The 27,019-nt window shown below is 42.4% G+C and overlaps 1 protein-coding gene and 1 long non-coding RNA gene across 4 annotated transcripts in view; one reads left to right on the top strand and one right to left on the bottom strand.

Annotated features, from left to right (window-relative positions):
- The window catches only part of LOC147035177 (receptor-type tyrosine-protein phosphatase O-like), a 103,893-nt gene that overhangs the window by 7,448 nt on the left and 69,426 nt on the right, over positions 1–27,019 (top strand). For all 3 annotated transcript variants that reach the window (XM_085894939.1, XM_085894947.1, XM_085894932.1), the window contains exons 2-4: positions 9,738–9,800; positions 21,653–21,685; positions 21,776–21,857. In XM_085894939.1, coding sequence (XP_085751065.1) covers positions 9,738–9,800; positions 21,653–21,685; positions 21,776–21,857 — 178 coding nt within the window. The remainder of the gene's footprint in view (positions 1–9,737; positions 9,801–21,652; positions 21,686–21,775; positions 21,858–27,019) is intronic.
- Positions 1–27,019, bottom strand: part of LOC147035178 (uncharacterized) — a 47,908-nt gene that overhangs the window by 8,727 nt on the left and 12,162 nt on the right. The window lies entirely within an intron of this gene.

Raw genomic sequence — 27,019 nt, 5'->3', positions numbered from 1 at the left:
GGGAGAATGGTACCATCCCAGCCAAAGCTGTATGTTGCTAAGTTCAAGGGTGAGAGGGTGGCTGAGGAGTTTGTGAACAGGCCGAGTGGGGTTTGGGGGGTGCAGGTGCTGGGTGAAGAATAATTTTGTCTCGCAAGGGACACTGGATACCATTGACCAGAGTCGCAGGGCCAGGCTGAATGCCAGAGCTGAGCTGTTCAGGGAGCTGAGGTGTAAAACTGTACGTGCACTAAGGGTGGACAAGGAGGCTTATGTCCGAGGAATCTGTGAGGGGGTAGAGCATCACTTGTGGTCAAGTGATTATCATGCTGCTTACAGTGGAATTCGCACATTGCATTCCTTCAAGTCCATCCCTCAGTGTACTGCAGTGAGAGCAGAGGGTGGTGGGCTCTTGACAGAGTAGTCTGAAGTGAAGGCCCGCTGGGCTGGTTACTTTGAGCGGCTGTACCAGGCTGATTTGTTCCACCAGTTGTCAATTTGGATGTCAGAGGTATTACTATTCCTATTGCTGACCCTCCAATCAACTTTGATTCACCTTCGTTTGTAGAAACACAGGCTGTGGTGAGCCGGTTGAAATGGGGTAAAGCTCCAGGGATCTGTGGCATCCATGCTGAGCTTCTCTCGGCTGGTGGAAATGCTGCACTCGTGTCATTGCATGCAGTTCTGTGCTCTGCCTGGAACACAGGCATCATCCCAACTGACTGGAAGAGGGGCCTTGTTGTCTCTCTCTGGAGAGGGAAGGGTGATCACCAGGACTGCAACAATTACCGAGGGATGACACTGCTTGCAGTAACAGGCAAGGTCTTTGCTCGGATAATTCTTGATTGGGTTTGCCACCATCTGCTTGAGCACCAGTGTCCAGAATAGTCAGGGTTTACACCAAAGTGGTTAACGATTGACCGTATCCTTCCTCTTCAGGTCCTCACCAAATGCAGACGAGAGTTTCGGCAGGGGCTGCTTGCAGCCTATGTTGATCTCTGCAAAGCGTTTAATTCAGTGAATCGGGATGCCCTCTGGAGGATTCTTGGTCTTCATGGGGTGCGACCAAAATTGATCAATCTGATGTCTGAACTCTACTCTGAAACTGAGAGTGCTGTGAAATGTAGTGGTACCATCTCCGACTAATTTCCAGTTGTTACTGGAGTTCGTCAGGGGTGTGTACTGGCCCCCACACTTTTCAGCGCTTGTATGGACTGGATTCTGCAGAGGATGTCAGAGCTCAAGCTGCGGTGCATCGTTTGGGAATGTCAAGATCTCTGACGTGGATTTCGCAGATGATGCAGTCATCTTTGCGGAGACTCTGGATACCATTTTGGAGGCCCACCAGGTGCTAAATGAGGAGTCTGAGCCACTGGGATTATAGGTTTCCTGGCTCAAAATAAGATCCAGGCTTTCAATTACATCTTGGATGCTGCTATCTTGTCTGTTCCTGTTTGTGTTGAGGTCTTAGACAGATTCAGATTAGACAGCTGAGAGCGAGCGTGCGTAATCTTTGCTATCCTGCCGTGACATGGTGACTCATTTTTTGTGACAACAACATTTTTTTTTTTACTCCTTGTAATCATTCACCTAATTTATTTTTTGTAATTATGTAATTAATCACCTAATTTATTTTGCCTTCCTAACTCCAGAGATGTCCCCACACAGAATCGGGTCACAGTATCGCCATCTAAGCTTGAAGAATGCCTGCTTGAGCTGAGTGGCTTAACCACTCAAGCAAGCACTCCAACGAGACAGTTAAAGAAACTTTAAAAACTGAAACGTTTAATTTTTAGCTCGCCTGTTCGAAGAACAGAGAGCTATATCGATACCCCGGCGTGAGCGTGAAAATGTTAAAGTTTTTGGTGCAAGTGATTTCCTTTCTCATGTTTTTGTCTACCACACTATTTTTTACTGATTACAATATACAAATACATGTATTGCTTTAAAATTATTTGGAACAGACTTCACTGCAATGCTTTATAAAAAAATATTATTAGACTAGTCCAATAAATGTATAAGCAGGTGAGCATTGGGTGGCTTTGACACCAACTCTCTGGTTTAATATGTATCTATCTGTGTTGAAGAGAAGGGTCCTATAATGAAAAATCATAATCAAGCAAGCACTTCAACAAAATGGTTGATAAGTGAATAGCAGGCTTGGCACGTGATTTGCAATCGCTGATCCGTCATATTAAACACCTCCTCGAGATGCCCAGAATGTTGGGCATTTTCCGAATTAAACAAATAAACACTTTTTTTTTTTAGTAGTCAGAATGACTGCTGACATGAATAAAGAAGTTTAAATTTTGTAATTTGGCTCAGTTTAAGAGATTCTAGAGGTTATGGCATGTGCGGAAATGAAATAGTCACAAACTACGAGTGCTGGTGTCTACGAGTGTTTATAAGCATTGCAATGTATCCAGCAATTCACAGGTATGATGATCAAGCGTTCGATAATATGAATGAGGAAAGTGGAAAAAAGCACTATTGTGAAGAAACTGTTACTGCCTGTTCCAAATCGAGGCATTTATTGAGTCGGCCAAAAAAAAAAAAGGTGAATTAAGACCTTGGTGAGGGACAGTGAGGTGAACAAGGTTGAGCATTGATGAAGGATATAATTAAATAAGGCCGTTAATTATCTTCAAAAGGGGTGTTTTAATTATCCCAAACACCCAATTTTCACTCTTACACTTCCTTGGAGATCCCTTCGTGTGCTTGCATAATTTCAGGCTGCTAGGTTTCATGGTTTTGGAATTATGGAGGACGCACATGCACACGCACAAACTTTTATTAGTATAGATTGACCAACAGTCGTTTTGCTCATTACATTTTACAATTTTTATGCCTCCGCACCAAGGGTGCCAGAGGCATTATGTTTCCGGGCTGTCCGTCAGTCCGTCCGTCCGTCCGTCCGTCTGGATTTTTGTTTACGCGATAACTCGAGAAGCAAATTGTAGAATTTCATCAAACTTGGTAAAATGGTAAAGTAAGACAGGGCAATTAAGTGTTTAGATTTTGGGCCAGATGTGATAAAGGTCAAGGGTCATATATGTCAATAATCAAGTGTTTGTGCGGGAGAGCGGAGGCATACCCGTCGACTGCGCGCAGTCTAATTACTCTCATTTCTTTTTAATAAAGCCCATCACTTTTCTGGACCAGTCGTAAATAATAGACATTTCAGCAGACATTCTGGAATTTTTTTCAATTTCTCATTGGTCCCTACAAGAACTCATAAACACAGCATATTCTGGAGTTCACTCAGCCGTTGTGGTCACTTTATTTTAATGAGTACAGTTGTGGTTGATGTTTCTGACCAGCTTTTAGAGTAGTACTGGTTTTTATTTCCTGTGTAATGGATGAATGACCATTCCAGGAAGCAAAGCTCTTGTTGTATAAATGCTCACAAATGTGTGGGTTTGTAATATGTATGTATGTATGTATATGTATTTGTATATGTATGTATATATGTATGTATATATATATATATATATATATATATATATATATATATATATATATATATATATATATATATATATATATATATATATATTTGGCCAATGCTGTCCGTCTTTCTGTCTGTCTATCTCTCTGTACCACTCTGAAACACTGAAACACTCCATGGAGAGAAAATAATATTTTGTAAAAGTTGTTTCAAATTATCCAAACCCATACTATGCAAAATTTTAATACAGAAAACAAAGTTGTATTCAAGAGATTGCATCTTCATGCATATAAAGTGCAACCATTAGAACTGAGAACTTCCCCTGTCGGTGGTTTGAACTTGATGGGGCAGTCTTTTGGCCTCTCATCTCCCAGTGTGATACCTTGAACTTCTTATTTTGAAGATATAGCAAGGATTGTTTTCCAAATATCCTTTTTTTTCTTTTGTATACCTTGTCGAGGCTCGTGAGAGAGCTAACACACAACGCACAGCAAGGGGGGCATGAGACAAGAGGGGCGTGGGAAGGACAAAACGGTGAGGAAGAGACATTGGGAGATCTGTGGAAGGGAGAGGGATGGCACGGGGAACATTGGGAATAGAAGATGGACATTACAGGACTTTCAGGAAGGAAATCAGAGAATTTGAAGGAGGTGGGCTTGGGTGGATTATCGGCAGTAGAAAAGATCAAGGATTTAGATGGGGGATGATAAGAGGTGGTGGTGAACACCTGTTTTGAAGGCCTGGAGCGAAGAATGGGATTGAATAGAGTGATGGAGTTTATTCCAAAGGTGGGAAAAAAGAGGAATGAAAGAGTGAAGGTGAGCAGTGATTCATAATTTTGGTAGTTTTACCAGAAGGGGGTTGTTGGCGGACCTTGAGCGCCCTGCGGAAATGTGGTGGGAACGAATCGCAGAGAGAGCAGGGGGGGCGAGGCTGGAGAGGAGACGGTAGAAGACAGAAAGACCACCGACCAACCTGCGCTGAATGAGTGAGAGGCCCAAAGACTCAGCCTCATTGCGGGAGATGCCAATGATCTGAAATGCCTTGGTTTCCACATGCTTGAAGCTGAGAAAGGTGAGAGGCAGGATCACCAGCCCAGAGGGGAGAGCAGTACTCCATCAGGCTGCGGACAAAAGCGTTGTAAATGATCAGGAGCTCAGGTGGGCTGAGAAAGGACTTTGCACGATGGAGGATTCCCAGTCAGCAACTGGCTTTGGAGGCGAGGTTTGAAATGTGGCTCTCCCAGGAAAGGTCATGGCAGATAGTGAAACTCAGAAGGTTGAAAGAAAGGAATTCTTCCAGAGGATTGTTGAGAAAGTGGATTGGGGGGCGGGGGGGTTCTAAACGGTCCTTTCGAAGAGACATAGTGAGAGTGTGAGATTTGTCCGGATTGAAAGACGTGTTCCATGTGTTGGACCAGTTTGTGATTTTATCCAGATCTGCAGTGAGCGAATAAGCTGCTGCTTGCCGGTCCGAGGGATGACCGATGGTACGGCAAAGGGTGGAGTCATCAGCAAAAAGATAGAGAGGATTTTCCAGAGAGTTGCAGAGATCGTTGATGAAAACCAGAAAAAGAACAGGGCCCAGAATGCTGCCTTGAGGAACTCCAGCCTGCACAGGAAGAGGGGATGAAAGAACTTCATTTAGGGACACACGTTGACTGCGACAGGAGAGGAAGTCTGCGAGCCATGAGTGGAGATGGCCTTGGATACCATGGGAAGAGAGTTTGGTGAGCAGGGCAGGGTGCCAGACTGTGTCAAAAGCACGTGATATGTCCAGGGATACGGCTCGGATTTCCTGTCTGGCATTGAGGACCTCCATCCATTGTTGGGAGAGCAGAAGCAGCATATCCAGTGTAGAGTGACCTGGTCTGAAACCAAAACTTCTGGGCTTCTTTGCTGACATTGAAGCACTTCGTGCAATAATAACCAATTGCATCAGCAGTGTGATGAGGAATATGTTGGCCAATATATTCATTGAAGTGGATTATCACTTGGATTTGCTGCAACGAAAGTTGCACATGTTGAGGTGTACTGGAGAACACTATAAACTATGAATTATGTGACAAAATGCAAAAAAACACATCATTAACTCTGCCACCAAAGGTAGATGGAGGTTATGTTTTCACCTCTGTTTATATCAGTTTGTTTGTTTGTCTCTGGGCAGGATATCTCAAAAAAACAGGTTGGGTGTGTGATAAGATTGAATTGGTTAGATTTTGGTAAAGATCCGGATCCGGATACGAGAATTTTTTTTAAGTGATTCTTCATCATTGAGAGAGAGGGCCAAAAATGCATGATATCTCAAAAAGTTGTGGATGTTTTCACACGAAACTTGATAGACAGGTTGTGTTTGTGACAAGGACGAATCGTTTCAATTTTGAAGATCCATATCCAGATCCAGATACGAGAGTTATTTAATTTTTAAGTGATTCTTCGCTATTGAGAGATAGGGCTAAAACGATGTTGCATGATATCTCAAAACGTTGTGGACGGATTGGGATTAAACTTGGAGGACATGTTCGGTCGATGACAAGGTCTAGTTGCTTAGATTTTTCTGAAGATCTGACTCCGAATCCGGATCTGAGAATTTTTTTAAGTGATTCTTCAACATTGAGAGATCGAGCCAAAAACTTTATATAGCACAATTTCTCAAAAGATGATGTATGGATTGTGCAGAAACTTTGTGGACCAGTTGAGTGTGTGAAAACGATTAATTGATTCAATTTTGGTGAAGATTCGAATCCGGATCCGAGAATTTTTTCGGATACGATCCTTCACCATTGAGAGATGGGGCTAAAACTATGCACAGCATGTTATCTCTAAAAGTTGTGGATGACTTTTGACAAAAAGAGGTGGAAGAGTTGGCTAGGTGACTAGAACAAGCCGATTCCATTTTGGTTATGGTCCGGATTTAGATCTGACCGATCAGTGGGATATAAAATTGAAATTGTTCATCCTGGTGGAGGTATGCGCTCGACCGAGTGCTGTTCCATTTTGCTAAATGTCACTCCTTGAGTGATTTTTCATTTGCTTGTTTGTTTGTGTGCAGGATATCTAAAAAAGCTGTGGATGGATTCAGATGAAATTTGGTGGTCAGATAGAGTGTGTGACAAGGATGAACTGATTAGATTTTGATGAAGATCCGGATCCAGATCCGGATACAATAATTTTTTTCATCTCTAAAGTGATTCTTCACTATTGAGAGATGTGGCCATTAACGATGTTCAGTATCGCATGATTTAAAAAAAAAAATACATTATTGGCCATGATATATTTTACTTGATCAGGCATTGCGTGGTGGAGGTATGCACTCTACCAAATGCCTTTCAAGTTGTATCTTTTTTGGTTTGTTTGTAATAAAATCTTAAAATCAGAAAAAGACTTTGTGGACAGCCTGTACTTCATTCCAAAGCCTAAAATTATCTTCATATAATCCATGTTATTAAAGTTTACCCAACCAAATATTTTGAATATATCAATAAATTGTGACTCATTTTACTCTCCTTTTAAGCGCCAGATGCATACAACAACTCAAGACACTCCTTAACTCCTTTGTGAACCTCCCATGTTTGAGCTCTTTCAGTCAACACAAGAAGAAAAAAAATCCAATTTTTTCTATTATGGTATTTTTACCACTGACTTCTGCTCGTCGCATAGACAATGAGGGGGGAGGGAGGGAGAGAAAGGGAAGGCATGTGTAGGGAGAGAGGGGGAGGGGAGGCAGAGAGGATGAACAAGGGAGAGCGAGGAAGGAGGAGGGGAGAGAGAAAGGGTGGGGGGGGGTCGATGTGGGAGAGTGAGAATATGTGGGGAGAGTGACACCTCACCAAACATTGCTTCTGCACAGAGAGAGACAGAGACAGAGACAGAGACAGAGACAGAGACAGAGACAGAGACAGACAGAGACAGAGACAGAGACAGAGACAGAGACAGAGATAGATAGATATGTTTTATGAAACACACACACGTGCTTGCCAATATCGGCAGCAACTCAAAAACCTTGAGTAGCTTTTACCAAAAAACAACGCTGCATTTATAAAGACATTTCAGCAATATGTTCACAAACATTAATCTTTATAAACAACTCTGTGTGACGGGTGGAAAGAAAATGTGGCTAAGGAATTTAAAACAACACGTTAATACAGCAAACAGCTTGGAAATCGGGTGTTATTTCACAACAACTTGCTCAGGGTAATGGAGCACGAACCACTCACTGAGGGTGAGGGAGCATGGACCACTCGTTCAGGGTGATGGAGCATGAACCACTCGCTTAGGATGAAGGAGCATCAACCACTCACTCAGGGTGATGGAGCATCAACCACTCACTCAGGGTGATGGAGCCAGAAGCACTCACTCAGGTTGATGGAGCACAAACCACTCACTCAGGGTGATGGAGCACCAAACACTCACTCAGGGTGACAGAGCATGAACCACTCGCTTTGGATGATGGAGCATCAACCACTCGCTGAGGGTGACGGAGCATGAACCACTCGCTTAGGGTGATCGAGCACGAAGAACTCGCTCAGGGTGATGGAGCACGAACCATTAGCTCAAGGTGACAGAGCAGGAACCACTCGCTCTGAATGGCGTGGCACAGCAAATGCGTCCGCATTGAGTGAACGATTCACTCAAAATGACTTAGCGCAGTACCGCTATTGACAATGGGCACTCAGAAAGTGGCTGAAGCTGTGCTGCTCATCTGTGCATGTGTCACGTGGTACATCGGTTCAGGGTCCGCGAAAACATTATGACTTTATTTTAAAACATCCATTTTTTTAACCAAATTTGCTTTGATTCCTTGAAGAACACCTCATGAAACCTCTGAGAATATAGACACAAATCTGGCAGACGCTGTAGATAGGCAGTCCCTCTGAGGGACAGGGTGCGAGGGTCGAGCAGTGAATGCATTAAATCATCTTTCTCAATGAAGCTGGTTAATTTTGTTATGTTCCTAATTTTTTTGTTCACTCAATATAATTATCCAAACAGTAGAAAAAGGTAAGTTTAATGCTTTGGAAATGACACATTTTCTTGTGTATGTATGAATTATTTAGTCCGGTTGACATCCGATTCTAAAATCGAAATAATATTTCAGTTATATACTTTAATTAGTCTGTGACAGTCGATCATGGAAAATCATGAAATTGCTCGAAGCTCCTAATGTGAAAACTATAGTAGTTACAAAACTGATGTATACAATGATTCATAGCTATGATGAAACAGGCATTCAATAATTTGAGTGAGGAAAGTGAAAAAAGAAACTTTGTCATTAAGAAATCGTTGCGGCCTGTTCCAAGTCAAGGCATGGTTGAGCAGGCCAAAAAACATGATGGCTTCAGACTCCAGCGAGGTTACCCAGGAAACGCATTCAGACCCCAGACTGTGAGGTGGCTGAGGATCGCCTGAATTAGGATATAAAAAAAAAAATATATATATATATATATATATATATATATATATACATTGCAAGATTTTAGATACTAACCACAAAAGAGGTTAAAAAAAGCAACCTTTCTTTTCTTTCGTTGACAATATAGTGCACATAATGTATTACTGGGGCTGACAGGATGGCCTGGAAGTCCGCACACTCACCTCCAAGCTGTCGAGCTGGGGTTTGAATCTCGGCAAAGCTATAAACTGTCAATCTGGTGTTTCATAAGCAGCGTGATTCATCAATGTGTGTGCTGTCCCTCGGATGAACGCTATACTGGGTGTCCTGTCTTCTGGCTTTAGTTGTTGGATGTTAAAGATTCCATAATCTCCTTCGTTAAGAGTAGGGAAGCTATCGCTGGCACCATGGCCAAATTCCAAATTCCTGCCCTGACTTCCTGAGTTAGAGTGGCAACCCAACCAGGACTGTGTCCTACTAACTACTTCGGCAGCCCCAAAACTCTGCATAGGGTATCGTACACGGCGACGACGATGACAACAGTGATGAATGTATTACTGAAGCTTCAAAGCGATCATTTCCGAAGGGAAAATAAAAAGAACCAAGTGATTTATTATACTCAAGTTTTCTTCTTAAATTTCTTCCACTCAGAATATACTTTTATTCTCCTTAGATTTACAATATAACAAACAGCTCTTGTCAGTTATGTTATCGAGACGTCCTGCCATCCTGATCAGGACAAACGAGCATGAAAGATACTGTGATTTTGCTGCATTGGGAATCACTTTGACCTGGAATAGATATCCTGTCAGGTGACAATGGAAATGGAAATTTCTACAACTGTTTGGTTACAAGACCTATTTTATATGCAAACAAAATACATCAGCATTATAATATCCTCTCTCCTTGACGAATGCAGGGCCAAAGGCAAGACATTTTATACGGAAGTTATTCTGCCCAGGATTGAATTGTTCTTGCAAAGGTAAGTGTGCAATACTTAGATTTTTTTTTGACTGTGCAATTTTATTCATCAGAAAAAGTCACAGTAAGGGTCGAGGGCAGGCAGGATAGCCTTGAGGTATGACACTCACCTTTTAGCTGTTTGAACGAGGTTCCAATCTCGACCCAGTTATAAACAATCACCCTCGGGTTTCAAATCCAGGGCAAGGCATCAATGTATTTGTCATCCATTGGAAGGATGTTGAGCTGGAGGACCTGTCTACTAGCACTCATTGTTGGCGGATCATAATAAAGATCACCAGTACTCTTGCCAAATTCCAAATTCTTGCCAAAATCACGTTTAGTCAAATGTCAGGCTGGTTCATTAAAGGCTTGGGCCAAAGTTCCCTGGCTAACCCTAAAATAAGGTGGGGATGGATATTCAAGCTATGAAAGTATTAGTAATTGTAGTGGTGGTGTCCAATGCCATGTTAATATATTTGGCAAAGCACTTGTATATGTAAAATAATATGGTTCCTTATCTCATTTCCCAGCTACTTCCGTTGGCAATACTTTGTGGTTGTTTTGGCAAAATCTAGCCCAGCAATAGTTACAACATATACAGAATCTTAGTTGATTTTCACCTCATTACCTTTATTTATACTTTATTTTGCAATCATTTTCAAAATTATTTACTTTCTTACTTCTAAAGAATCCTATCCAAGACGTATCTCACAGTAAGTTAATGCATTTAACCAAATACACGATTAAGTGTTATTTGTACGAGTGATTTTGCTTTGACGATTTTGAAAACTTATTTTTGAGTGACTTTACTTCGTCTTCTGATACACCAGATATCCATCTCCAGAATGTTTATCATTGAAATATCCAGAATGTTTATCATTCTGAAAAAAATTGCCAAATTGATGAAATAAAATGGATTAGTTATTGTAAGGTGCATTTTGTTGTTACATCATTTCTGCTTCGGTTCATTTTCTATTTTATATGGTGTTAGGCTCATGGAGGAGCTGCAGCACAAATCACACATGACACACATATACATGAGCAAACAGTGGACAATGGACATGTCTTCAAACAAACGCAGCAGCTCACCTTGCAGGAAAGAAGATAACTTCCTGGGACACTCTGGATACTGGCAACACCATCTTTGTGACAATTGTTTTATCTTCACAGTCAGTGACAATTAAGGAGAAATCTTCCCCCTTCCTCCCAATGGGATGCCAGCCCACAGTCTTTGTCCATGCTCTACCCTCTAAATGCTGAGCATCAGAGGAGCAACCAGCATGTACCATTTTAAAGTAATTGGTATTGATCAGCTCGTGTCCCAATTGAGCCATTCACCCCCTAAACTCACAGTGGATGATGTAACCATTATTTAGGTGTTTTGTCCTTGCCCACTCTATTTTGTCCTCTGCATTACCCTTCTCTTATCTTGCTCTCCCTACCTTCTGTTGCTTTTCACACCTTTACTACTCTCTTTTCTTCTTATCCAAACCTTTCCCCATTTCCCCTTTGGTCTCTTTCTCAATTTCATATTTCTAAATCCGCAGACATAACGAGATATCTATATCACAAAGCAATCACCAAGGGTAGGCCTCCTCGGCTTACCATTTGCAATCGACCACAACTTACCCTTGGTCAATGATTCAATGATGGAATATTTTGTTTGGACTGCCATATGACCTTGACCTTCAACATTTAGGGGTGGAGTGTAAATTATGAAAATGTGTCCCCATCTGCAGTCTATCCACAAAACTCAAAATCATAAAAATCGGAGGAAACTTATTCAAGTTTTGATCAAAAAGATTTTTTTGTTAACTCGTACATCCACTCTCTACAGAAGCGACAAGAAGGGTCATGTTATTATCCTCGGCTCGGGTACGTCAGTCTGTGGGGGATGCGATCAGCAAATAATGCCTCAAGAACATCGGGTTTTGATCCTCCCTTTCAGTTTAGTGTTAAACAGCAGTAGCAACTGTTAAAAATATAATCATCTAATCATCATATAATAAATATAATCATCTGTGGTGTATAATTTTTTACTTCCAGTAGAGATGCCCCCACAAAATGCCACGATAAGTTATTTCTATACATAGTGTTTGTCCAAAGAGGAAAACCCCCTTGGAGAGAGGGAATATTATTAGTAATAATATTGTTTTGTAATAACATTAATATTATGCTATTATCATTGGTGTTGGTATTATCTTGTTATTAGAAGTGGCCTTGGAAAAATGCCACGATAACCTATCTATACACCTTTATACGGATTTCGCCTAAAGCGGAAAACCCCATTGGGGAGGGGGGCAAATGAAGGTACCACAACCTCCATTGTGTGACCCATTGTCCTCCTGTCAAGTGTGGTTGAGATTGGATAATTAACGACTGAATGTATCATGGTCAGACAGAGGGTGAGACCAAATTGCGTATTTTATTATGATTAGGTCTCAATCCACAAAATAGTAGGTCAAGGACACTAATGAAATATCAGGTGCACAACTTCAGGGCAGGTCCACTATTATGATGCAAGAACATTTTTTGAAGGCCAAGCGGTCTTTGCGATTCCACATTGGAAAATTGAGTGATGACAAAAAAAAACATGTTTTTTTTTTTCACACCGCCATTTGACCTTGAGCTTTAACTCAGAGGGGCATGATGTAAATGAAGTTTAAATGCACTTGTTTTGGGATATCTAGAGACAGCAATTTTGTTTTGATCGGACAAACCTAAGTCAAGTTATGATGAAAAATGTTACAATGTCGAAAATTAGGTCACAGCCTTAAAATTAGGTCAAGATCAAAAATGTATGTCAACCCCGCATACATTCTATTTCCGTTAGTGATGCATAATTTCATTCCGAAAGTCCCATCAAGCTCTGAGATACAGCTCGGAAATAGATACAGCTTTGATACAGCAGAAATTGGGAGTGCAGTAAGGAAAAATAATTTTCCAAATGGTGATTTAAGTATTTCAAGAGATCCAACAACCTCTGTGGTACCCTCTAAATTAGGGACAATAATTGTAGAAACAAACCACACAACAGTAATAAGCCTTCCCCTATCACATAGGGTGAGGCTTAATTATTGATTAACAGAAATTTATTTTCGAAATCGAAAACAAGATCAAACCCTCGCAATTCAACTCATTTTCTAACATTCTCTTTGGTCCATCCCTCTTTACAAATATCAAAATTACAGAAATACAACTGGTCATGTCTGTGTGGAAAATATCTCAGTGTGGTTGCCAAATGGCTTGCTCAGGGTTTTGACAAATCACTCAAGCGTTTGAGTCTTTATTCCCCATTTTAATGCCCGCAGATATGATTACCCTCCGTTATATTTACAGGATTACACGCCATTTCGTAAATAATTTATTTTACATTTTCATTCCATGAAATGATCGATGTAGTTTGTTCATTTGTTCCTGCACAACATTTGAATGACCCCCCCAAAAAACATTTTGCATTTTCATATAAATTGGTTTGGTGTTAATGTGGTGCAGGCACGATGTGCTGGATTGCCTCCTCCTGCATCAAGATTCCCTGTGATTCTTTGTGATCATGCAGCTAAATTGGTTTTTCATCATTACTGGGAGCCTGGAAGTGTCGCTGATGCAGTGACCTTTGCGGCTCCTCCTGTTCCACGTCCTTCTGATGGACAATGCTCACATTGATGCTTCACCCTTCACCTTGTATTCTCCAACATTGCTCCCACTGCTTTCTCAGTTCTTTGATCCTCCCTTTCTACTCCAGGATGCATGTGTTCTTCCAGTAACCTCCTGTTTAGGCTTCCGAAATCTAGACTGACTGCACACCTCAACTCTTTTATTCCTCAGTTGTCCCATCTGTGGAATCACCTTCCAGATTCTGTTCTCTCATTCTTCCCTCCAAGCCTTCAAGGAAGCAGTGCACCACCATCTCCTGTCATCCAAATTCTGACCCATGATCTTTATTACATGATCCTCCCTCTCCTCTTTTCATGTTCATTCATTCCCTTGATATTTGTCCAACTGTGAGTTCTCTCCCACCCCCAAAACTTCTCCCTCACTCACCCCACCCCCAAAGCCTTGCATTGCCCCCACAAAGCCTCCCCCAATCCTGTACCCTCTCAACACCTCCTCCCCACCCTCCTCATATCTAACTGTGTGGACCTCAAAAAAATGAGGTCTCCACTCTAACCTTACAGATTTCTCAAAAGGCCACTGCCATTACACCAGACATCATCTGTTTAACTGAATCCCTCCTTCCTCGCACAAATCCTTCCTCCCACATCCATGATTCCTTAGTGTCTCTCCCCACAGATATTTCTCCTCTATTTCAATAGACCTGAACCATGCCCTGTTGGTGGAGTTGCACGTTACATCAATAATTCAATTTCTCACTGCCTTGTGCTGATCTTACACCTCCCAACCCCCAGGAGTACCTCTGGCTGCAACTTCGCCTCTGCTCCCACCTCTTGTTCATTTGCGTGATATACCGTCCTCTTAACAGTGACGACTCCATCTACGTCTCTCTCCGACAACAAGGACAAACTTTTAACCACTCATCCCAACCCTCTCTTCCTCAAATGTGATGATTTCAATTGTCACCATGCAAATTGGCTGGACGTTTGTCCTTCTCTCACCATCCATGGCATTTCAGTAAAGGACTTCTATGACTCCATGGGATTGACTCGATCTGTGAATTTTCCAATCCAGATTTCTCCCAATGGCAAATCCTCCCTTCTGGACTTGATGATAATTATCTTTCCCACAAATGTCTCCTGCTTTTCCCCTGCTCCAATTGTTTTATCTGATAATATGCTTGTGAAAATCAACACCTCTCTGGCTATTCTGAGAGAGCTGCCTCAACGGCCATGATTCTGACAGTTCGTTCAGGCAGATTGGCAAGAACTGCAAGCAGCTGTCTCTCTTCAAGACTGGTCTCCCTTATCTACTGCCCCTGATGTTACCTCTCAGCCTGGGAATTCTTCCAAAGAAACTTGCTCTCTCTCAAGCAAAGATTAATCCCATCTTATCTTCAATTATCGGACCCCTTCGTCCCACCCGTGGTACACTGAATCCTGTGGTGGAGCAGTTCCTCTGAAACAACTTGCCTTCTCTTCCTGGAAGACTATTCCAACCGAAGGCAATTTCAGTGCATTCTAAAAAGCCCGCAACAAGTGTGTGTCCATTCTTAGGAAAGCCAGAAAACATCACCTGTCCATCCTCAAGAATGAACTTTCAAACTTGTCTCTCTCTTCGAAAACCTGATGGCCCCTTGTTAAGTCAGTCTTTGGTATACGAGTATGCATCCCACCATCCCTTCCTGCACTTCAAATTGCACCACAGCTGACTTCACTGAATGCCTCAATTATGTGTTTGCTTCCAACTGGTGTGTCCCCAACCCCTCACTTTAGGTACCCATCATTGCCTCTCGTACACAACTGCTCCTGAACACTGTGTCTTTTGCACCTGAGAATGGAGAAAAGGTTCTTTCAACCCTCAATTCTGAGTTTGCTACTGGATTGGATGGCATCCGCTCACGAGTCCTAAAAACCTGCTCTACTGCTCTTGCACATCTTCTCTCTGCCCTTTTCACCCTGTCATTTGGTCTAAGTTATTTTCCATCTGCTTGGAAATCCACCAACATCATTGCACTACAGAGAAAAGGTACAAAAACTGATATTCTTAAACACAAAGATTTTTTTTTCTCTGAAAACCACTGAGAATCATTAATCACTGTCTAATTTGAAGGGACGAAATTTTTTTATTTTAATTGCCAATCACAAAGTGGTGAAAAAAAACCCGAGTGTCGATTTTGGATTTCTCCAGTGATGTCACACCTTGAAGCCATATTTATCCGAACTTTATAGAGAAATAGTGCATGTCAAGGTCAGATTCTGATACTGATTCCATTGTCATTAGTGACTCCGAAGGTTCTCAGAATGTTGAAACTGATCAGTGGGATTTGAAAAAACTATTTGAGACAAAATTAGTGATGGAAATGCTTTCTGGGGAATTGTTGATCCATGTCGTTTTGAGCCTTCTGAAAGTGATTCAGAGGAAGAAGGCGGAAGTGTTCATGAAGGTGAAAAATAAATTTTGAGTTAAATCATACCGCAATGTAACCTGTACACAGTACGGATCTGGAGGTTCACTTCCGAGTGTGAGCGACGTCACAAATAATCGTAAGAAGAATAAGATTTCAACTTTTAATCAGCAACATGTGGCTCCTCTCAATGGAATCCTTTTATCTCCCCTTCCTGACCAGGCTGGAGTACCCCAAGGTAGTGTTCTGGGCTCAGTCCAATTCCTTATCTTCATAAGTTATCTCTCTGACTGGCAAATCTCCTTTATCCATTAGCTTATGACTCCACCCGCTGCCGTGACATCCCTCATCCTTCAGACAGGCAAGTTTCAGCCTCATCCCTCTCTTCAGACATTGACAAAAATCACGAGTTGATCAAACACATCAAATATGTCTTTCAATACTGACAAATCTCACATTCTCACGATCTCTCTCTGAAAAGACCATCTGGCAAACACTCCTATCTACTTTCTTAACAATCCTCTTGAGGAAGTTCAGTCATTCAAACTCTTGGGTCTCATTATCAGCCATGATCTTTCTCGGGCAAACCACATTTCAACATTGGCCTCCAAAGCCAGCCGTCGACTGGGAATCATCCGTCATACAAAGTCCTTCCTTGGCACACCTGAACTCCTCTCCACCTGCAAGGCTTTCCTCCACATTTTGATGGGAGTACTGCTCTCCCCTCTAGGCTGGCTACCCGACCTCACATTTTGCTCAGATTACCATGGAAACCAAGCCCATCAAGATTATTAGAGTCTCCCATGATGAAGCTGAGTCTAAGGACCTATCAATTACCCCACCACAGACAGGTTGGTGCTATCTCTGTCTTTTACCACCTCCTTTCTGGTGTTGCACCCTCTGCTCTTTCCATGCTTTGTCTCCCCCCCCCACCGCCAAGTTTCTGCAGGGCACACATGGTCCATCATCAACTTGCATCTCATAAAACTACCTAAATGCAGGATCATTGCTCATCTTCACTCACTTGTTCCTCTTTTTGCCCACCTGTGGAACCGATTTCCACATTCTCTTTAATCTCATTCTTTCCCAGTCTTAAAGACAGCTGTTCACCACTATCTCAAAGCATCCCCAATCCAAACTCATGATATTTTTGACCCTCATTAACCCCCACCCCACTCCAATCCCTGCTGCATTCAAATTTCCAGTTTTCCCTCCTGAGAATTTCGTTCTGTATCCATGTTGTTCACCTAATGCATCCTCTCCTGCCTACCCCCTTCCTCCCCACCCCCATTGTTTGTCCAATCTGCCTCTATCTTGGCCTTCAACTATGATGTTTGTGTTTTCCCCGTCTTTTGACACTTCCTTTTGTCCTGTTGCATCCTGATCCATTCACTGTACTAGTATGAGCTCTTCCATGAGCCATGAGTTTTCTAACCTGCGTTTCAATCCCTATCTGACTGAAAATTGTCATCCTCGTGTTTTGCATGCAGGACAATGCATCAATGTGTGTGCTGTCCATCAAAAGGACATTAAGCCAGAGTAGTGGGGCGGCTTAGCCCAAATATTCAAAAGAATTGTGCATTTTGTGATACAAGCACCAAATTTGGCAGAAATGTACATTAATATGTTGTGAACATTTTCAGATATTGGGCCACTTGAAATTCTCTCTATGTCCGCCATATTGGATTTCAAAATGTCCGCCACTTGAAATCAACATTTGCTATTATCTCTGGACGTAATGCAGCTATTGACTTGATTCTGGTATCTAAATGTATGTTTTGGGGGCACGGAATCCAATGGTCCCATTTTCAACTTAATATTATCTATCACATTCTGTTATATAATTTGTATATCATTTGCATCCCATGTCTTGCGCACAAGAAGAGCACATCAAGTGACTGCAGCAGCACTGTACATCCTGCAACACCGTGCCTACAACCACTACTGTCAGGGAGAAACCAGGGATGCAGAGGACCTTCTGGAGTTTGAAGACTGGTGTTGCCAGAGAGGAGAAGACATCCACCAGTTTCACTACTGCGCAACCGTGCTGGAACTAGAACTGTTGGTTCTAGTGTATGTGCGTTCTCTCAGGCAGGGATCGTTAATGATGTACATCGATGCTCTGACAGAGATGGTCCCCTGGTTCCATGCACTGGATCACACCCACTATGCTAGGTGGATACCAGTGCACCTGAAGGACATGGCCGAACTCATCATCAAACACCCAGATGTAGCCAGGAAATTCAGGGAAAGCCACTTCACTGTTCAGAAAACACAGAGTGTTCTCTTCAATCCCGATTGATCAGGCACATGAGCAGAATAATGCCTGCATCAAAGGAGACGGTGGAGCAGTTGGGCTCACTGACAACGCTAGTGCCCTACGTCGCTGGATGGTTGCGGGACCAGAAGTTGCCAGGGTGATCAAAGAATTCCAGGATGGGAACCAACACTGGAGACTGCAAACAGCAGACACACGTCATCATGATCAGACGCCAAGTGTACAGGCCTCATTTGTGAAAGATGTTCGCTCTCTCGTCGGTATTATAGAGGAGATGGGCAACCCATTCGAGGAGGAGAGTCAGGATGTAGTCAAACTGGACACAAAGGAGATCGCAGATCCTGCTGCTGTGGAGACCGTGATGAATGCCAAGAGGATTGGCCAAGAGCAGTTCGAGGCTTTCACCAGAGAGTGTCTGTTGGACAGAACAAAGGCAGTGGATGCACACATTCCTCGTAACAAGCTGAAGGTGTTCAGCACTTCCACTCCAAGAAGCCAGAGCATACGTCAGCAACATCTGAAGCCGGCTGCATCAAAGACCTTTGAAGAGCAGCACAACAGATCTTCATCCCATATATGTCCACAAAGCTACAAACAGTGTCACGCCTGGATCTGGTCTGGGATACTTACCTTGCTGATTCACTGAAAGGTAGTACACGTGCAAAGCGGGGACAAGGTGTGCGGAGACGTGTGGTGGCTGCCGCAGCCATACCAGGAAACTGGCGGAACTTCCTACGAGTGGACAGCAACAAGACTGAGCTGTTCAGGTTCCTCTCAGCAGCTCTCATGGAATGGTTTGACCAGGAGGACAAGCAACTCGTCATTACTGATGGAGAGGCAGTGCTCAGCAAACCACTACTACCAGATCTGACCTCACTCGCCCCATGTAACCATGAAGAAGCTGACAGTCAGATGTTGCTGCATGCATCTCACGCAGTCCAGCATGGACACCATGCAATACTCATCCGGACTGTAGACACCGATGTTGTGGTGCTGGAAGTGTCCCTGGCACAGGAGTTGCAACCAGAAGACAAACTGTGGCTGGTATTCGGAACAGGCCAGAGTTTCCGATACCTAGCAGCACACGAAATAGCAGCTGGATTGGGACGAGAGAAGGCTCGTGCACTGCCAATGTTCCACGCTCTAACTGGATGCGACACTGTGTCTAGTTTTCATAGACATGGCAAGAAGACTGCATGGGCAGTCTGGACGGTACTGCCAGAACTCACTGAGGTGCTGGTGCTGCTGTCCTCTGCACCTCGTGACATACCAGACGATGCAATACGCATCATCGAGAGGTTCGTGATCCTGTTGTATGATCGAACCAGCAAATGCACAGACATTGACAAGGCCAGGAGGAAACTCTTCGCAAGGAAGAACAATGTGCAGCTCATCCCTCCAACGAAGGCAGCTCTGGAGGAACATGTCAAGAGGGCAGTGTATCAAGGTGGACATGTGTGGGGTCAGATACTGCTGCCAGCACCAGAGCTCCCTCCACCAACCAACTGGGGCTGGTCAAGGACTGGAGAAGGACAGTACACACCTTACTGGACCAGGCTAACTGAGGCAGCTCACAGCTGCATTGAGCTGGTTTCTTGCAAGTGCAAGAAAGGGTTGTGAGGCACTGAAAGTGCAAAAAGGCTGCTCTTCAGTGCACAGCCCTCTGTGTGTGTGAAGGGGACTGCACAGGACGATGACTCAACAACATACATGTACTTGTGGCAATGCTGAACTTGTTAACATGACACTGTTTATGTACACGTATCTTCAGTACCGGTATATACCTAGCCTCAGATACCAGTACACCTAGCCTCAAATACTAGACCATGTAGCATGTCAGTATTCTCCCTAAGACATTTACAGAACGAAGACATTCTTTTCAAAGTATTGTGTTGAATCCAATATTTGCCTCGATAATTTCCAAATAAAATTATATAACAGACTGTGATAAATAATATTAAGTTGAAAATGGTACCATTGGATTCCTTGCCCCCCCAAAACATACATTTAGATACCAGAATCAAGTCAATAGCTGCATTACGTCCAGCGATAATAGCAAATGTAGATTTCAAGTGGCGGCCATTTTAAAATCCAATAGGGCGGACATAAAGAGAGAATTTCAAGTGGCCCAATATCTGAAAATGTTAGCAACATATTAATGTACATTTGTGCCAAATTTGGTGCTTGTATCACAAAATGCACAATAGGTTTGCTCTGCTGCTACACTAGAGTGAGAATTTCTTTGCAATAAATGTCCCCTCACAGTCCCAATGAATGTTCAGGAGATAATAATTTGTTTGCGTTTAACACAAACTCAAGCTAATACTGAAACCAAAATGAAGAATGGGAAACACTAACACACCATGTTTGGGTGTATTCGGTAAAATATAAGGAAAAGTAATTTCCATTCACTGTTATCTTTTGTAGACTAGAAACCAATAAAGTCAACAAGAAAAACAAACCGGAGATAAAAATTAGTTTGCTTTAACGCACGCTCGAGCCAATACCGGAATCAAAATGAAGAAGAAGAAACTGTAATCCACCGTGTTTCATTTGTTTCTTGGCTTTGCCTATTTCATATGAAAAATAATCCAATATATGCAGCAAAAACTTGTGGATGGCTTATGTACATGTGCGGTTATATAACTGGGATCATTCCAATTGCACTGGGCTATGGACTAATACCCAGGCCTAAGGTCTGAGGCCTGCCGATCTGTTCTGCTTCATGCAAGGGTGGCGCGTGATTTTATTGGGGTGGAGTCAGGCCAGTTGTCCAGCCAATGGGTGTAAATCGGTGGGGTGAGGTGAGGTGAGGCCAAAAAGCCTGGTGCTGGCTTAATGGTTAGGGTGGTGGGCTTGGGATCCTAGGATCCTGAGTTCAAATCTCAGTTGGGTGTTGAATTAATACCAGGTAGGGCTAACTCTGCCTGTCATCCTTGTGAGGTCAGCAAAATGAGCGCCAGCATGCTGGTATACTGTCGGAGTGGCGACCCGTCCAGGATCGTGTCCAATAGCCAAGGAGACTGCTTAGGCAGCACCAATACTCTGCACTGAGTATGGTCCCGATTGATGGGGTGAGGACAGCTGAACATTGACACATGTACAATATGTGATATTTTCTAAATTTAAAAGGGGCATAACTCTGTGAAAAATTGATGAAACACCCTGAAATTCGAAATTTTTGTGTAGCTCATCATAATAAAGCCATGCACTAAGTTTCAGTTGAATATGTGAAAGGGTATGGTAAAGAAGTCAGAGAAAAACCACAGGTGAGACCGACAGATGGAGAGCAAAAACCACAGGTGAGATATATATATATATATACATACACACACACACACCCTCGCACCCTTTGACCATAAATGGAATTTATCAAGTATTGGCAAGTATGTAACAAACTTGTTGGTCTGGCTTCAGGCTTTATGAGCAGCTCATTGTTGTGGGTCGGGAGGATTGATGAGCTTTTCCTTATGAGGGTGTGGTGAGATGTTGCATTGTGCACTGGAGTAAAGTATTTCCTGAAAAGCTTTTGCCTTTGCCAATATTATTTTAATTCTTCTGTTGTACTCAGGGCACGGGGAGTGAAGATGCACACTTTGAGCAGGTATGTTTCCCGTTTCACTGCAGTCCAAAATTATGTGTAACGGTGTTGACTTGATGCCTGCCTAATCTCTTAATTGTGTCTGCTTCCTAGACCCATCAAAGTGACAGAACTGGAGAATTATGTTCAGGATATGGAACGAGATTCTAACTATCAATATTCACTGCAGTTCGAGGTAAGACAGTCAAATATGTGATGCAATGTGATGTGAAAAACGACAAGTGTCTAAGTTGGACCATGGCCGACATCTGCATCCAGTTTGGTCATGATTGCTGAAACGGTGTGGTTGCTACAGGGTAAACAGACAGACAGACAGACAGACAGACACAGAATGACACACACAACCGACCAACATAATTGCCGAAATCCGAAGGATTCCGGCAATTAACAAACAGACAGACAGAGCTAAAATAACCTCCATCCACCTTCGGTGGTGTAGGTAATACCGAATCGGAATAAAGACCGACCCAAAAGCCCTCGCAACATGTGTATATATACAGGGGGCTGCAAAAGTAGGTATACAGTAAGTATTATAGCAGTATTACCAGTATTATAATAGTGGTGCTAGAATTCATTTAATGCTAGAATTCATTTAATACTAGAATTCATATAATTTGAACATTTGAGGGATTAATATGTTTATTATTGGTATGTTATTATTGATATGCTTGTATAATAAATAAAATACGTTTTGTTTTTCATTACTGTATACCTACTTTTGCAGCCACCTGTGTATATGTATATGTATATGTATATGTATATATATATATATATATATATATATATATATATATATATATATATATATAAAATGTTTTTTGTTTGTGACATTCCAGCGTCAATACATTCCTTGGTAAATGTTGAATTTGTCTTCAAATGTTTTGGTTTGATGGCAAGAGGTAAAGGGAAACTAAGGCCATACATCAAAAACAAAACTTATCCAAAACCTTCACTTTCTTCGACTTTTTTGCACAGTTTTTCTCTTGGGAACCACGGTTAAAAATTACTAAGGGCAATAATAACCGAAAACAAAGGAATTGATTACGATTACACGGGAGATTACACCAAAGGTAGTATTGGCGCGAGATTGTTACATTGCAGTATTGTACATACTGCAAGTCTCAGTTACCACTTGCACCGCTGCAGTGTGGCTGATTTGCAATTATATGTTATCACACATCCTACCTGTACACCAAATGTCGTCCGAATCCATCCATAACTTTTTGAGATATCATACTCACAGACAGACAAACAGACAGGGATGAAAACATTACCTCCATCCACCTTCAGTGGTGAAGGCACTCATTTTTGGGCTGTACTAATTTTCATGATATATTTTTCATTGTAAGCTCAATGTTTTGTGAGTTCACTATATTCCTTGGAAAATATAATGGTTAAAGCTTCACACAAGCCACAAATACCATGTGCGGAATAATGGATGAAATCAACAGGACGCAAACAACGGTCGGAAGCAAGAAGTGGCTAGAGTTTTGGATGCTACCCCTCGAGAAAACGTTGGGTGAGAATGATTAATTTTAACATGAACAATCAAAATTCAGGGATTGAAAGTCAAGAGGACTGGGAGCAAAGTGAAAATAATAAGGGGGAAAAATAAGAAGTTATAAAATAATCAGATGAATGAAGGAAAGCAACTTTTGAAAGGGATACAAATAATAAAAATATCAAACCAATAATGTGGAATTAAAATAGGAAATATAAACAAGGAGCTGCTGCTCTAGGTCCCCCACCTTTTGGGTGGTGTGAGGAATAGATCTGTGTAATATGAAAAGTAAATCATGAAAGTTTTTTTTTTTGAAATATCGTGTACACAAGCCAAGTTAACAAGATAGCTGCCAAGTCAGCAGAATTCAGCAAATCACAGCCATGATCTAATCAGCTTGAGACAATGTCATGAGGAATAGATATCTGCAAAATGAAAGCTAAATGTTCAACGGTTTTTGAAATATCACGTACACAAAGGTACATGGACAGACGTTTTGTCATGGACGCATGATCGGTCGGTCAGACGGAGCTCATTTTAATGTCCCCCATCTCTGACGTTGTCAGAGGGCGGGGGACAATTTAAAAAGTAGAAATAAGAATGAAAATAAAAAGACTGATTTGGAAGAGAAAGAAAAAAGGGGGGGGGGAAATGGGGAAGAGGAGAGAAAACAGGAAAAGGAAAGGAGAGGAAAAGTGGAGGAGACTGAAAAGAGAAATAGTAGGAAAGGTTAATTAAGTAAAATAAAAGGGGATAATAATAGAGAGAAGGGAAGGATTTGAAGGCTGGAAAAGGAAAGGATCTAAAGAATCACTTGCACTTTCTGCAAGAATATCTATAATGGTGAAACTGGGTGAAGACTGGGCGATTGTTTCTGTGAACATTTCCTTGATGTACGAACCGACAGCATAGACCCTTACAAACCGGATAATTGACACTACAATCATCCTGGATATCCGTTCAGTCACGTGTCAGGCTCTGGTATTTTGCTCCATTTCAGTACCATGGACAGTCACAAAGAGTAAAACCTTATTTACAGGATCGGCACGTTTGCTCCCCATGCGATCAGCGAGTGCTGTTCATTCACTTCGACCTCACGTCTCTTTCAACTTATCAATCCTTTCCCTCTCTCTGTTTTCCCCTTTTATTTTACTGTATTTCGTTTTTTCTATTCTACCTCAACTCCTTGTGAGCTCTCACCGGCACCCGGGCCAAATTCCAAATTCCTGCTCACCTCCAGTGGCACAGCTGCTGCGCCCCTCAAAAATGATGCAACTAGCACTCATGTAATGCCTATGCAAGAAAAGAGGTGCCTTCCCTCTTTCTCTTCTCACATTCCTTCACCTTTTTTCTCCTCTCTCCCGCCCACCTTTTCCTGTTTTCTCTTATCTTACCCTTTTTCTCTCTCCTTTATATCAGACTTTTAATTGTAATTGTCTTTTCACTTCTTGTTTTCTTCCCCATTATTTTTGCTTTTCTCTCAGTCCCATTCCCCTTCACATTTAACTCCTGAACCCTGAACTTTCCTGTCAAAAATAAATAATTGTTCACCCATGTTCCATGACCCCTCATCTGGCTTGCCCCAACTCAACCACCTGCCTCTGACTCATCCTCGGCCTATAATTGACCCTCACCATTATCGTTTCACTCTCTCTTTCGCTCCAATGAAGGGTTAACACCTGATAAGGTAAGAATGGACAACCAGAAGCACAAAGAGGCCAGAAAAGTGCACAGGTGGATAGTTGACCTCTACACATTTGAGGTGAACGAACCCTCCATTCTGCAGCATTCATCCAAAGAGGAGGTAGATTCATTTCCCGAGGTCAACACCAAATTCCACGAATATTTTGATGGAGGATTTATCATCTCTGACTCTTTCTACCAGAGTCATAGCACCCCTGTGCTATTGGAATGGCTTTTCAAGTGGCTGGATCATGTGAGTTTCATTACTTAATTACCGGATCTTTCACTGATCGACTTTGTCTGTGTCAATCTGATGAATTAGGTTTGAGTTCATGCAAGTCGAGTTGGTGAGCTTTGTTTGCCATGAATCATGTGAGTTTCAGCTGTGATGCGATTTGGTTGACTTGTCAGCGATTATGACAACATCACTCAGACCTCTGATGGCTAAGCTATTGGAGATATTGTTTCCACTTGATTTGGCTGCCCAAATCATGACAAATTTGAGTGGAAAATGCTCTGCTGCCACATGGCTGGTACTGCATCACTTTAAAGATAATCGTATATGGAAAATGGCTGACTTTTCAGGGGATAGAAATGTTAAAATATTTGTGTACAGCTTGTGGTTTCTGGTTGCATCATTGCTGGGAGCACATCTGCGCCACTGATGCAGTGCCTCCGAGGGTGCATGAAATGCCCTGTTTTTGAAAAATATTCTAATATTTATCTAGTCACACTTTTTTTTGTTATACAAGCCCTATATAGCATTTCTGTAAATGCTATTGTAAATGTAAATGCTATTCTGTAAAAAATTTTGGATTTTCGAATTTGTTTCGACCCCCCACCAGGATCGAGTAAAAATCAGGTTCCCCCGCTAATGGGTTGCTTTGGCCAAATGTGAGATTTATCGAAGTTTATAAAAGTAACAACACTTTCTTACAGTAATTCAGGGTCACTGATTATATAAATGGCCTCTAAAAGTTGGTGGGATCAAAATTGGGGAAAAAAAAAATTAGTTCAATTTTTTGGAAAATTGGGTATTCGGGCAACCAACAAACCCCCCAAAAGTATGATTTTTCAAAAATTTTATAATTCTCTCTTCAAAACAAAACAAATTTTCGTTTTTGTCTTTTTAAAACATGACAAAATAGTTACAGTGTGGCTTCTGCTGCTCACTTCCTCAAACGCAGGGTCAGTTCACGGGTGGATTTTCATTGATACATTGGCATTGGCGGGATTTCCCCCAGCTTCATCAATTATGGCCTTCGTGAAGCTGGCCTGTTGTGTCGGTATCAGCTTGAGTCGAGCGACAAGGGAAACCAACTTTGGACGGTGTAGGATATTGTGGGGGACGAACGTCGGGGTGCCTGCCTGTGTGCTCGCTGCGATGATTGCCCCGAGTGGAAGTAGCAGTGGTCGTCGTCTGAGTGGCAGTTGCATCACTTTCATCATTACTGCTGGTTGCCACCTCACTGTTGTCTGCCAACAAAATGATGGAACCAGCAGCACCAATTTTTTGCACCTTCTACTTGCGCCGTTCTTCTTCGGCCTGCTCATTAACCTGGCAACGGTGCACCTTCTGCAAGAGGACCATGCCATCGGTGCCAAAAGATGCTATCAGTCTTTATCGACTGCAGGAACAGGCAGTCCTCTGGGTTTGTGACCAGCTGCTCGATGTTGGCCAGCCACAACCGGAAGGTCTCATCCAGTCATTGTTCCATGGCCTGTGGCTTGGCAATCGTGGCTGGGATTGATCTACGCATGGTCAGGATCTCCCTCATCTTGCAGTTGGTGTCCAGAAGTTGAATGAGCAAGATGCATACTTGGTGGTCAGAGACAGGAGGTTTGTTGGCCTTCTTGTAAAATTCAGCGACCTAGGCCAGGACGAGTTGCGCAGAAGCCCATTTGGGGGGAGCACCAGGACAGCCGGTGTGCTTTGCCACCACACCTTTCTTGATGTGATGCATGAGACAGCACAGAACTTGACAGCAGGTGGGGATACTGAGTCCCTCTATCTGTGCATCCATCCATACATCCATTGGGACCATACTCTGGACAGAGCATTGGTGCTGCTGAAGCAGTCTCCTGGGCTATTGGGCACAATCCTGGATGGGTCGCCACTCTGACATAGGATACTCGAAAGGCTCAATCATCCC

The sequence above is a fragment of the Eptatretus burgeri genome, chromosome 1 (genome assembly GCF_056783735.1).
Source record: "Eptatretus burgeri isolate ZD-2024b chromosome 1, Ebu_testis_v1, whole genome shotgun sequence".
Classification (NCBI taxonomy): domain Eukaryota; kingdom Metazoa; phylum Chordata; class Myxini; order Myxiniformes; family Myxinidae; genus Eptatretus; species Eptatretus burgeri.
The sequence above is the reverse complement of the archived record's forward strand: the minus strand, read 5'-3'. Positions and strand labels throughout refer to the sequence as shown.